At 43.6% G+C, this 12,623-nt stretch overlaps 2 protein-coding genes and 1 long non-coding RNA gene across 7 annotated transcripts in view; 1 reads left to right on the top strand and 2 right to left on the bottom strand.

Annotated features, from left to right (window-relative positions):
• LOC119512632 (GC-rich sequence DNA-binding factor 2-like) overlaps nucleotides 1-12,623 on the bottom strand; it is a 935,299-nt gene that overhangs the window by 730,054 nt on the left and 192,622 nt on the right. The window lies entirely within an intron of this gene.
• The window catches only part of EVA1A (eva-1 homolog A, regulator of programmed cell death), a 51,717-nt gene that overhangs the window by 18,143 nt on the left and 20,951 nt on the right, over nucleotides 1-12,623 (bottom strand). For 4 of the 5 annotated variants that reach the window (XR_005212420.1, XM_037807430.1, XM_037807429.1 and 1 more), the window contains exons 2-3: nucleotides 5,583-5,722; nucleotides 1,508-1,675 (exon numbers count right to left, since the gene is read on the bottom strand). Coding sequence is in view for 4 of the 5 variants with exons in the window: in XM_037807430.1 (XP_037663358.1) it covers nucleotides 1,508-1,675; nucleotides 5,583-5,625 (211 nt within the window). In the remaining variant the exon portion in view is untranslated. Of the gene's footprint in view, nucleotides 1-1,507; nucleotides 1,676-5,582; nucleotides 6,411-12,623 lie in introns of those variants that run through there. The other variant, XM_037807427.1, reaches the window with a different exon arrangement.
• On the top strand, nucleotides 127-8,349 carry LOC119512644. Its single transcript, XR_005212421.1, has 3 exons — nucleotides 127-464; nucleotides 2,452-2,551; nucleotides 4,121-8,349. It is a non-coding gene; the product is annotated as an uncharacterized LOC119512644 (long non-coding RNA).

Raw genomic sequence — 12,623 nt, 5'->3', positions numbered from 1 at the left:
TGCTGACCGAAATGGAAACCTGCCAGGTACCTCCTGTGCTCAGGAGAGCACCAAAGTCCAGTGCCCTGTTTGCTCTCACCCGAGACATTTTCTTACAAAAGCTGATTTGCAGGTATTGAGGGCTTGGAAACTACAGCCCACCCCCGCACCCAACTTCATATCTGGGATTACAAAACTGAGTGTCTCATCCTTCCATCTCTTGGGAAAACAAGATGCAAGGGTTTCAAACATCTCTTTGCCAGCTCCAGGGCCCTTTCTCCCCAGTACAGTCTCCAGGAACCAGCAAAGCTGAGATTCCTCTGATGTGTGGGTGCCCAGATAATGGGGCCCCAGGCACCGTAATTCCTAAGTGGAGGGGTGAGGAGCTGTCTGATGACCTGAGTCCTGGCGGATCTGAGAAGACAGAACCTTGGACTTGAGGTGCATGGGAAAAACATGCTGCCAAACCAAAAGGAGCCCACCAGGTAAGCCCCGTGAAGGCCTTTCTGAAATCATGTGGCACTTTATCCGAGATCCTCCCACAAAGAAAAGCCAGGAGTTTCCTTTACCCTCAGTCTCGGCTCAGATATGCCATTGGAGATGGAGATGTCAGGTTTTAGCATTTGGGCTCTTAGTCACCAACTATCAACCCTGGTCGGGGAATGAGAAAGTAAAACCAGCCCCTTCCAAAAGGAAGTCTCATCAGAATCTAGTTCCATCCCTTTCGTTTTTATTCAACATCTGGAGACATCTGGCAAAAGAAACAAAACAAAATCACACCATCCAAAAACACACACAAAAAACCAAAACAACAAAATGCCCAAACCCACTCAGCAGCAGAAGAGCAGTTCGATCATTCAAACCACTAAGCATTTTCATGTATTTCTAAGATGGCTTCTTTTATATGAACAGCATCTGTTCTCAAGAAATGATCTTAAGGAGAAAGTCAACCACCTCCTAAAATAGTAAAACTGAACCAGAGAAGGGAAAAATATCAGACTCACCCAGGGAGCTTTGAGTTTCACATACCTTCTGTCTGCATGTCTCCCAAAAGGTTATCCAACACCACTCACTCTTTCTCTCTTTCACACACACACACACGCATTCACACACACTCACACACACACACACACACACACACACACACACACACACACACACACACACACACCCCAAGGGTAGGGTTAAGAACAACTGCATAGAAATAACCGTGCTGAGGACACTCCATTGTCCCCCTCCCACATCAGAGTAAATGCACAATGACAGAAGCCAACAGTAGCCCCAGGTTTTTTCATTCACTCCCTTGAGCTGAAAGGAAGCCAGACATTTTCAGCAGGATAAAGCTCTCAGAGTCCCTCATTTGCCAAATTAGAGAATGCCAGGCTTAACTACCACACCAGAAGACCTTTCACCTCAAATCTCAGCACCGCAGAGACCCTCTGCTATGATGACAAGGCATTTCTCTCCCAAAGATAAGGCCAGAGATGGCCCACCCTGGACCCAGCCCTGGCCGAGACAGGACACCTACCTGAGACAAAGAAATAGGCTGCTAGGATGTTGCTGAGTAAAGCCATCTCCAGGCACCCCGTTACTGGCTCTGTGCTGTGGCTGAAGGGCAGCCTCAGGTAGCATCTAGAGGAGGTCTCCAAGGGGTACTTAAGCTGGACAGACGTGGTCACTCTCCTTCTCTTCTCTTCTGTTGGGGAACACAGAGTGAGAGATGAGAACAACATCTGCTTCCCTGAGGCTGTCTCAGTTCCAGGTAGCCTGGGCTCAAGCACAAAGAGCCAACCTTGGAAACACCAGTCAGCCCTCCCAGGCAGGGGGCTGCAAAGATCTGAAGTCTTGGCCTCCTTGCTTGAGTGAGCTTCTTGGCTTTAAAGTTAGCAGCTACTCCTTACATCTCTGTTTTTCCTGGCCTTTCTCCTTTCTCCTCCCAACTTCCCATTTTAACACTTCCCCTTTCCTTTCTCTGTGTTCTTCGTTCCATTCTCCCTGGCTCACCTTTGAGGCACAGCCTTTGGAGTTCAAATCATAATCCCTTTAATCATTGCATTTGAACCACTTTTATCCTGGCCCTGCTCCCTGTGAGCCTGTGCTGACAGCACTCCTGCACCTTGATCAGTTTGCCTCATCTCACCCCAGATGCAAATCCTTGGCAATGGGTCAGAGCTGGTTATTCCACAACTGCCAAGGCAGCTGCATTCCAAAGTGCCCACATGCACTGGGGAGCCCCAGTCTGCTCCCTGCCCCCAGCTCCAGGCCTCCACCAGTGACCAGGTGGACCTATTGCACACACACACCCCCATACACACACCACCCACAGACCGCCCACTGACAGACGTGTCCCATCTGGGTCAGGACAGGGAACTGTGGGATCTCAGTGTCTGGTGCCTCAGCCTCAGACTTGGGGAGTCTGTCTTCTCCCCATCTGCTGCTGCTGCAGCTCAGACCAAGCATTATGTTTACCAGCTCACTCAGTACAGCCTCCCCAGAGACCTCCTGATGATGGAGGAGAAGAGAAGTGGCAGAGACCCTGATGACCTCCATTCAATGCTGCTCTAAGCTGATGGTGAGTATCCTCATTTGCCAGGGTTGCTGTAACAGAGAACCTCAGACTAGCTGGTTTAAAGAGTAGGGATTTGTGGTCTCACAGTTTTGGAGGCCAGAAGTCCAGAATCAAGTTGTTGGTAGGCTCATGCTTTCTCCAAAGTCTGTAACATTTTGGTGGAGGCTTACTGGCCATCCACAGTTCTGTCCCTGCCTCTGTCACATGGCTGTCTCTCTCCCTGTCTGTCTCCTACTCCTGTGTCCAAATTTTCTTGGCTTGTAAGGACTCCAGTCATAGTGAATGAAGGACCCCCGAATCAGACTGGCCCCACCTTAACTAATAACATCTTCAGAGATCCTATTTACAAATGGGTTCACATCACAGGGCTGGGGATTAGACCTGAACATGTGTTGGTAGGAGACATGATTCAACCCACAACAGCAGATAACGGAGTTAGGATAGGAAGGATAGCACGCTTGAGGAAGTTAGAGAAGCAGATGGCTCCTGTCACTGGGGAGGAAATGGGTTCTCAGGTGGGTGATGGACATTGGCCACATGAGCCACATTGAAAGGGACTGGAGAGCTGCAATTGCACATGGTGGACGGAACCAGTTGCAACAGAAAAGACAACTCTTACTGTGGTGGATCCCACCAGGCTTCAGGGAAGACTAAAGCAAGGAGAGGCAGACCCACCCACAGTTAAGATAGAAATGACCAGAAGGTCTTTGGAGCAACCAGAGGCCCTTAAGAGTGGCAAGATGAGGAGTTGGGTGCTTCAGGAGCTCTGAGAAGAGTCTGACCACTGCTGAGGGACCCCTGCTCCTCTGAGCCCACCACTTTTAGTTCCTAAAAGGTGGTGGGACCTGAATTCAGAGGCTGTTCTACGGGACCCAGGAAGAGAATGAAACCACTGGAATATGTCTGAGCAGGTAGTGAGTGGGACAAGGCTATTTCAGATCCACTCTCTCCTACCCATCTTCACTAATTCTGCCATAGCAAGAGTCTCATCACTCCATTTCTGGGAATTCTGCAACAGTCTCCTACCTGATCCTTCTGCCAACATCTTCTTCCTACTCAATCTAACACCCACGTTTGTCAACAGGGTCCTTTAACCAAGGTAAAACACCATTCACATCACTCCACAGTCCAACCCTTCAACTAATCCCGTTAGACTTAACACCACACGTACCCTCTTCAATACTATCTGGCCTCTTCCTCAGCACCTAACTCATTTCCCGTCTGGGTCTACACTTACACACAAAAGCACACACTGATACAAGCATGCCTAACGCTCCAGCAAGACAAGATAACTTTCAGTTCCACAGATACGCCAAACTCTTCTATTTTTCCATGCTTTTTATGTGCTAAAATACCCTCTCCTCTTAGCTGTCTGGGAAACATTTCTTACATGAGAGAGTTCAAAAGTTCTACTGCAGAGAAGCATCCCATGAATCCTCCAGAGTCCTTTCTTTGGCTATCAAAATATCCAAATATTCTACGATTGCCCCTACGATATTGTACTAGGAATTGTCGATTTGCATGTCTGACTCCTAGACTAAAGAGGGATCTTAAAAATTCTTCTTACCCAAGCACCTAGCATCGTGCTTGATGAATGGAGGTCTCAACAAACTTTGGCTGGCTGGATAGATGAATGGAGAAAAAGAGGGCTGCTAGCTCTCTTTTCAAGTCCTTCTTCCTGGACCCTCCTTTAACTGGGATGGACCAGCTTAAAGTAGCTCTGGACACTCTTCACGGGCAGTTCACCTTGCAATGAAAACATCTGTGTCTTCTACCAATATAAAGGTAAGGGGCATGAAACTCCCACACTTACAAGTGGAATTCTCTATTTACAGCATAGCCCCTCATCATTGGCAAGCTCCTAGAACAGTGGTTTTCAACCCAGGGTAATTTTGCTGCATACACCCACCAACCCCCAGGTGACATTTGGCAATTTTGGGAGACATTTTTGGTTATTACAACTAATGGCATCTAGTGGGTAAGGGCCAGGGATTCTGCTAACCATCTTACAATGCCCAGAACAGTCCCTTACAATAAAGAATTATCCAGCCCAAAATGTTAACAGTGCCAAGGTTGAGAAACCCTGTTCTAGAATAAACATCACTACTTCACTGACCAGCCTAGGACATTCTCGGGGCTTATGCATCTAATGTGTGTCACCAGTGCAGTCAGAAAAGTGTCAAAGGAAGGGCTGCCTGGAAGTTCCCAGCAGCCTGGATCAGGGCACCACCGGTCTAAGCCTAGGACCAGCGGCTCAATGTTCCCAGTGACCAGAAGTGATCAGACTCTTGGAGAATGACACACATTAACTGATCCCTCAGGAGAAGTCACCAACAACCAACACCAGTTCATTCATTCATAACTGGAGAGCCAGCTGGCACTAGTCTAGGTTAAATCTTCCTCTAGGCAAGTCCACCCTGGGACAGAATTACAGTGAACCCTGTCACCTCAGGGCTTTCTCCCAGTGATAACTCATTGGATTAACGCCACAAAATTTTAGGAAAAATCATTTCTAGAGAACACTCTTGGGCAAGCTTCACAGCACACTGTCTCTGGACATCACCAACCAATTTTAAAAAGTCTTACTCTCCAACAGCTTACTTTCATTGGTGATCCAAGGCATCTTCACCTAATTTCCAACAAACTGCAGCACAACTGAGGGGAGACAGCTTTTTTCCATCATTTACATCCCAGAGCCTTGTCTTCCTGCACACACTAATCTCTTGTTGAAGATGACAAAAGACCCTGTGTTGTGAGTACTGTCTCTTAGGTTGAATGGCTAATTCCATGATCACATGTTTGTTTCACTAGCTCCCATTTTAGAGTAACCTTGTTCTTAGTGCTATACATTCATATTTTCTACAGCCTTGAATGCATCCATTTATATTGAGCATAATTGACAAATGCCGAAGTGCAAAATGAAATGTATTCCTGTAGCAGCTGTGAGCATCCCCTGCTATGCAGGCTTCTCTGCAGGTGACTGTCTCATTACATATTGCTCAGGGGGCGGTAAGTTCATTACAGTTTTAGCTACCTGGGGAGAGGTGTGCTATCAGGAACAGAGAAGCATCTGGCATGAACAGTTCATCCCTGATGGCCTTGGTATGGCTAACAGATGGGCATCAGGCAGTAGAGGCCCTCAAACTTGGTTGGCCACAGTTGGCTTCTCAAGCTCTGCAAGAAAAGACAAATGGACAAAAATCAAAGAACCATCACATCCTGGGAGATCACATTATGCCTTCGAGCTGATGTCATCATGTACCCAACAGAAAAGCCCTTGGTGGTGTTTGTCTGGATCCATGGAAAGATGGACTAGCGTCCCCTGAGAAGATGACACGAAGGTGAGCCCACTGTCAGGGTTTAATCTGGAATTTGTACCAGACAGCCAGAGAAACCAACCTCCCGTGGCATGGCAGAAGGGAAGTGAGAGGGACAAGATCAAAGACACATCCTTCCTCTTGCCTCCCACCAGCCAAAGCCCACAAAGCCGCTAAAGTGGGATGTGTCAGTTTGGTCCCTCATCAGCAAAGTTGGCAGCCCAGCAGCCTCTCTGGAACAGGAAGGGAGGGAATTCTGTTTCAGATAGCAATGCCCAGATGGCCATGAATTGAAGTCTCACTCAGCTCCATGTGGACATTAAAAACACGGAAATGCTGATGTGTGGATTCCCACAGCCTGTACCTTCCACCCAGAAGTCTCCTGGCTTCTGCTCAGTCCAGCAAGGGAAGCCAGTGGGGGCTTTTAAAGGAGCCGTGTGGGGCCCAGGCCTTTATGTTGCCAATTTCATTTAAGAGTGTGTGGGAAGGATGAAATCAGACATGGAGCTGCCACAGCACACACTCCTTCATTCATTCATCATTACTGCATCCTGTTGACTCCTGCATCCTCTCCAAACATCCTTGCTTATTTACATCTTTATAGATACATGTCCCCGCTGTCTCTACTCCACACAGGTTTTGTGGCATCTTCCTATCTCCAATTTATTGGTGAAGAAATTAAAGACAAGAAAGAAAAAGAAGCTTGAAGAACTGGATCTGTAGTTAATTAGAGACTCATGTAACAAAGTACAGCAGCAGATCTTTGAGGGCCACTCACCCTCCACCCCGTGCTAATGAAAACCACATATGGACTGGTCCTAGCACGGCCATAGAGTCTGAGAGGCAAAGGCTCAAATGGAAAAGGAGCTCCCTTATTCATGGGCTGTGGAGAGGATATACATGGCCCCAGACAAATGAACAAGCAGAGAGAAACCCCTCTTTTCTCTGTAGGATTGAAAAGCACCTGTGGATGACACATCCAACACACCAGTCCACCAGCTGCTTGACTTTCTTTGCTCCATGGACCTTCATCTCCAACCCACCGCAGAAAACCATTTCCAGAGACATAGCCCAGCCCTTGTCATCACCTGGAAAGGCCCCACCTTGGAAATCTGGGCTGTGAATTCCTTAAAGGCAGGGAACAGGTCCTAATTCTTCTTTGTTCCTGGGAACTCCCATGGTAAGTGACAGAGTCGATGCTCAGTAACTGATTTTTTGGATGAATGACTCAAAGACTCCACTCTCCAATCAGAACCTTCTAAGCTTCTACCTCTCACTCCTGCAATCAAAATAAATATGCCCCTCAACCTTTCTCAGATCTCTGGCTTTCTGTCCTCTCCCTGCTCACCCAGGCTATCAGCCTCATCCTACAGTTTCTTTTTCTCTACACAGAGTGGACACCAAGGTCAACTGCTCCAACTCCGTTCTCACCAGGACCCTTCTGCTGCCCCACCCACAGGGCTAACCCCAACCCTTGCCTCACCTGCCTTTCTTCTGTCCATATGCTAAGTGCCTCTAGGAGAAAGTCATTCATATTAGCATCATTACAAATGCTTGGTTTGCAACCTTGGCCAGGCCCTCCATGCTGCTAGGAAATCCTACATGTCCTTGGCACCTCATGTTCCCATCTTCTCATTCCCTAAAGAAAATGTATCAAACCTCTACCTCTTTCTTTGAGCCCACTTCTCAACCCTCACCCTTCTCATGCTTCCCAGCTTCACAGAGGAAATGGAGGCCACCCTACGTGAACTCCAAACTCTTTCCTTTCCATCTCAGGATCTTCCTCCCTCCTGTCTCTAAGGGAGTCTTCACCTGTGCTTTTGGTCAGACCATTTTCTCCTTCTTCCTACAGGACCTCTTTTCATCAATGATTCAGACTGCTTTCACCTGCCCTTTTTTGACTGCTCTCAATATATCTCTGTGGATAGGTAGGTATGAAGGAGGATAGATTGGCAGATAGATTATTTATATTGAAGATTTCTCTCGAAATCTCTCTCAAGCTTTTTTTCTCTCTCTCTCAGTCTCTCACTTGTTCTGTGTGTGTGTGTATATATACTATCCAGTTTGTATAAAGAAATCCTTCAAATGAACAACAAAAAGACAAATAACCCAATTAAAAAATGGGCAAAAGACTTGAATAGACTCTGCAAAGAAGACATACAAGTGGCCAGAAAGCACTAAATGATGTTCAACATCATTAATCATCAGGGAAACGCAAATCAAAACTACAATGAGATACCATTCACACCCTTTAGAATGACTGCTATTAAAAAAAAAAAAGGCAGAAAGTAAGTGTTGGAGAGAATGTGGAGAAATAGGAACTCTTTCCTTGCTAGTACCAATGTCCAAATGGTGTAGCTACTGTGAAAAACAGTTTGGGGGTTCCTCAGAGAGCTAAGTATAGAACTGCCATATGACCTGGTAATTCCATTCCTGAGTATAACCCAAAAGAATTGAAAGCAGGAATTCATACAGATATTTGCATACCAGTGTTCATAGTAGTATTATTTACAATTGCCAAAAGATGGAAACAACCCAAGTGTCCATGAACCAATGAATGGATAAGTAAAATGTGGTATATACATACAATGGAATATTATTCAGCCTTACATTGGAATATTACTCAGCCTTAAAAAGGGATGAAGTCCTGATACATGTGACAACATGGATGTACCTTGAGGACATCATGTTGAGTGAAATAAGCCAGACACAAAAGGACAAATATTGTATGATCTAACTGATTTGAAACAAGTAGAATAAGTACACTCATAGAGTCAGATTTAGAATATAGGTTACCAGGGGGCAGGGTGAGGATAGGGAATGAGAAGTTAAGGCTTAACTTGAAGCACAAGAATATATATGTTATAGGTGTCCCAGAAGGGGAAGAGAAGGGAAAAGGGGCAGAAGGAATAACAGAGGAAATAATCAATGAAAAATTTTCAACTCTTATGAAAGAAATAAAATTACAGGTCCAAGAAGCACAGTGTACCCCAAAAATAATGGATCCAAATAGACCTACCCCAACACACTTATTATTCAGATAGTCAAATGTCAAAGATAAAGAGAGAATTCTGAAAGCAGCAAGAGAAAAGCAATCTATCATATACAAGGGAAGCTCAATAAGACTGTGTGTGGATTTATAAGTAGAAACCATGGAGGCGAGAAGGCAGTGATATGATATGTTCAAGATACTGAAAGAGAAAAACTGCCAACCAAGAATCCTATATCTGGCAAAACTGTCCTGTAAAAATGAGGGAGAGTTTAAATATTTACAGATAAACAGACATTGAGAGAGTTCGTGAACAGATCTCCTCCACAAGAAATACTAAAGGGAGTGCTACAGAAGATAGGAAAAGACAGGACAGAGAGGTTTGGAGAAGTGTAGAAATGAAGATATCAGGAGATAGAAAGAGGGTAAAGACAAGGCATTTGAGGCTGAAGGAGTACAGAATGTTCAACAGGATTGATTGTATAGACCCAGAAATGTATGACACAATACTGGGTGGTGATAGCACAATGCTGTAAGTACACTGAACAAAGATGACTGTGAGTCTGGTTGAAAGAGGAAGGTTAGGGGCATGTGGGACACCAGAAGGAAAGACAGAAGATAAATACTGGGATGGCATAATTTACCGAAACCTAGAGTGGTCAATGATTGTGAGTAAGTGTACAAATGTAAGAATGTTTTTACATGAGGGAGAAAAAAATGAATGTCAACTTTGTGAAGTGTTGAAAATGGGATAGTATTGGGGAAAAATACAATCAATGTAAACTAGAATCTATAACTAACAGTAACACTGTAATATGCATCCATTAATTGTAATAAAGGCGATATACCAAAGCTAAATGTCTATAAGAAGGAGATATATAGGAGGGGTATGAGATTCTTCTTTGGTGGTGTTGTCTGAACTTTTTTTTGTGTCTTATTTTTATTTTTTTTTTATTTTGTTGCTTTTTAATTGTCATTTTTTTCTTTCTTTTTCTTTTTTCACCACTTCTTCTTTTTTAGTGGAAGAAATGGAAATGTCCTCAAAAAAGACAGTGGTGGTGAATACATAACTATGTGATTATACAGGGAACCACTGTTTGTTTATTTAGGAGGGAATGTATGGTATGTGAATAAAACCATCTAAAAAATAAACAGAGGGATACAAGTGCTGCAGAAAATGTGGAGAAAGGGCTGTACCTAATCACCATTGGTGGGGAAGTAAAATGGTGCAGCCCATCTGGAGGGCAGTGTGGTGGTTCCACAGGAAGCTAAGCATGGGATTGCCATATGGTCCTGTTATATACCTGTTACTAGGCATATACTAGGAAAAACTGAATAGAGGGGCACAAACGGACATTTGCACAGTGGGGTTAATGGTGGCAGTATTCACGATTCACAGTGGATGGAGATGGCCTAAGGGTACATCAACTGATGAATGGAATGGTGAACTGTTGTGTACATATACAATGGAATATTGAGCTGCAACAAGAAGGAATGAAGTTGTGAGGTATGCAACTAGGTAAATGGACAATGAGGACAGTATGCTGAGTGAAATAAACCAGAAATGAAAAGACAAACATTATAATGCCTCACTAATATGGACTAAATATAATGTGCAAACTCTGAGAATTGAATCTGAGAGCACAGGCCATCAGGGGAAGGCTTATTGTAAAGGGTCCTAGATTGTAAGCTCTTACAGCAGTTACATCTATTCCCGAATTGTAATGGCTATTTCTAAATTCTGATCATACTGAGCTCTTTGTTATAACCTGGTTGGTCCCCAGAACTTTGGGTATCTGTGTGACCCCTGAGACTCAGAGCCAGAGTCCAGCAGCTTTGAATGTCAACATTACCCCATACAGCAAATATTGGAGCCTGAAAAAGAGATCAGACTTCAATTAGCAATATGAATGAAATGGACTTGGTTAGGACTAAGGTAAATCAGACTAAAGGGTAAAAGGATGATAGTGACGGTGTTTTAAAACATCAGCTTCTGTGTGAGACCAAAAGAAGAGATGTTTAATAGGTGTAAAATCTATATTTTTTGTAGCACACTCTATAATTTAACTTGTATGGTCAGTTTGTTCAAACACCACAATTACAGGGAACTTTGAATAGGGAGTGAGGTCTGGTTGGTTTGTACAGGTTAATGTAAAGTCCCAATACATCCCAGAGTATTTTGGGAAGAGAATAAAAATATACTTGCAAAGCTCCCTTGAGTGACTGGGGGAAAAAGTGGAAATATTAAACTTCCCTATATGGGGAATAAATGATACACTCATAATCATTGGGGACTACCATTTAGAAAGCTGAGCCCTCAGTCTTGGGGCTTGCCTTTATGAAGCTTGTTACTGCAAAGGACAGGCTAAGCCTACTTAAAATCATGCCTGAGAGTTACCCCCAGTGAACCTCTTTTGTTGCCCAGATGTGGCCTCTCTTCCTCTAAGCTAACTCAGCAGGTAAACTCACTGCCCTCCCCACTACATGGGACATGACTCCCAGGGGGGTAAATCTCCCTGGCAATGTGGGACATGACCCATGGGAATGAATTTGGGCCTGACATCGTGGGATTGAGAAAGCCTTCTTGGACCAAAAGGGGGAAGAAAAATAAAACAAAATAAAGTTTCAGTGGCTGAGAGATTTCAAATGGAGTTGAGAGGTCATTCTGGAGGTTATTCTTATGTGTTATATAGATATCCCTTCTTAGGTTTTAGTGTATTGGAATAACTAGAAAGAAATACCTGAAACTGTTGAACTGCATCCCAGTAGCTGCGATTCTTGAAGATGATCATATAACTATACAGCTTACACTGTGTGACCATGTGATTGTGAAAACCTTGTTGGCTCCCAATCCCTTTATCCAGTGTATGGACAGATGAGTAGAAAAATGAGGACAAAAAGTAAATGAAGTATAGGGAGGGTTGGGGATATGGGATGTTCTGGGTGTTCTTTTTTACTTCAATTTTTATTCTTATCTTTTTGTGGTAATTAAAATGTTCAAAAATTGATTTTGGTGATGAATGCACAACTATATAATGGTACTGTGAACAACTGATTGTACACCATGGATGATTGTATGGTTTGTGAATACATCTCAATAAAATTGAATTTAAAAAATGTACAGGGTTCCTATTTGGAATGATGGAAATGGTTTGTTAATGGATGGTAGTGATGATAGCACAACATTGTGAACACAATTAATAGCACTGAAATATATATCTGAATATGATTAAAAAGGAAAATATCAGATTGAATATACGGTAGCAGAAGAAAATTTTTTAAAAAATCCATGGAACTACCCTACACAAACAGTGAACCCCAAGTTAAACCATGGACTTTAATTAATAGTACAACTACAAAATGTGCTGTCATCAATTGTAACAAATGTTCTACATCACTGCCAGGTGTTTGTGGTGGGGTGGTATATGGGAATCTTGTATTTTATGCATGGTTATTCTGTAAGCCCACAACTTCTCTAATAAAGAGAAAAAAACTCAACAGTAAAAAAGCAAACAATCCATTTAGAATATGGGCAAAAAACATGAAAAGACATTTCACTGAAGAAGATACACAGATAGCAGATGTGCACATGAAAAGATACACAACATCATTAGTGATTACAGAAATGAAAATTAAAACCACAACGAAATATCATTACACATCTATCAGAAAGGCTAAAATTAAAAAAAAAAAAATAGGACACCACCAAGTGTTGGCAAGGATGTGGAGAAACTGAATCACTCAGAAATTGTTGGTGGGAATGTAAAAT

Source organism: Choloepus didactylus, chromosome 17 (genome assembly GCF_015220235.1).
Source record: "Choloepus didactylus isolate mChoDid1 chromosome 17, mChoDid1.pri, whole genome shotgun sequence".
NCBI lineage: Eukaryota > Metazoa > Chordata > Mammalia > Pilosa > Megalonychidae > Choloepus > Choloepus didactylus.
Note: the sequence above shows the minus strand (reverse complement) of the source record. Positions and strands in the feature narration are given on the sequence as shown.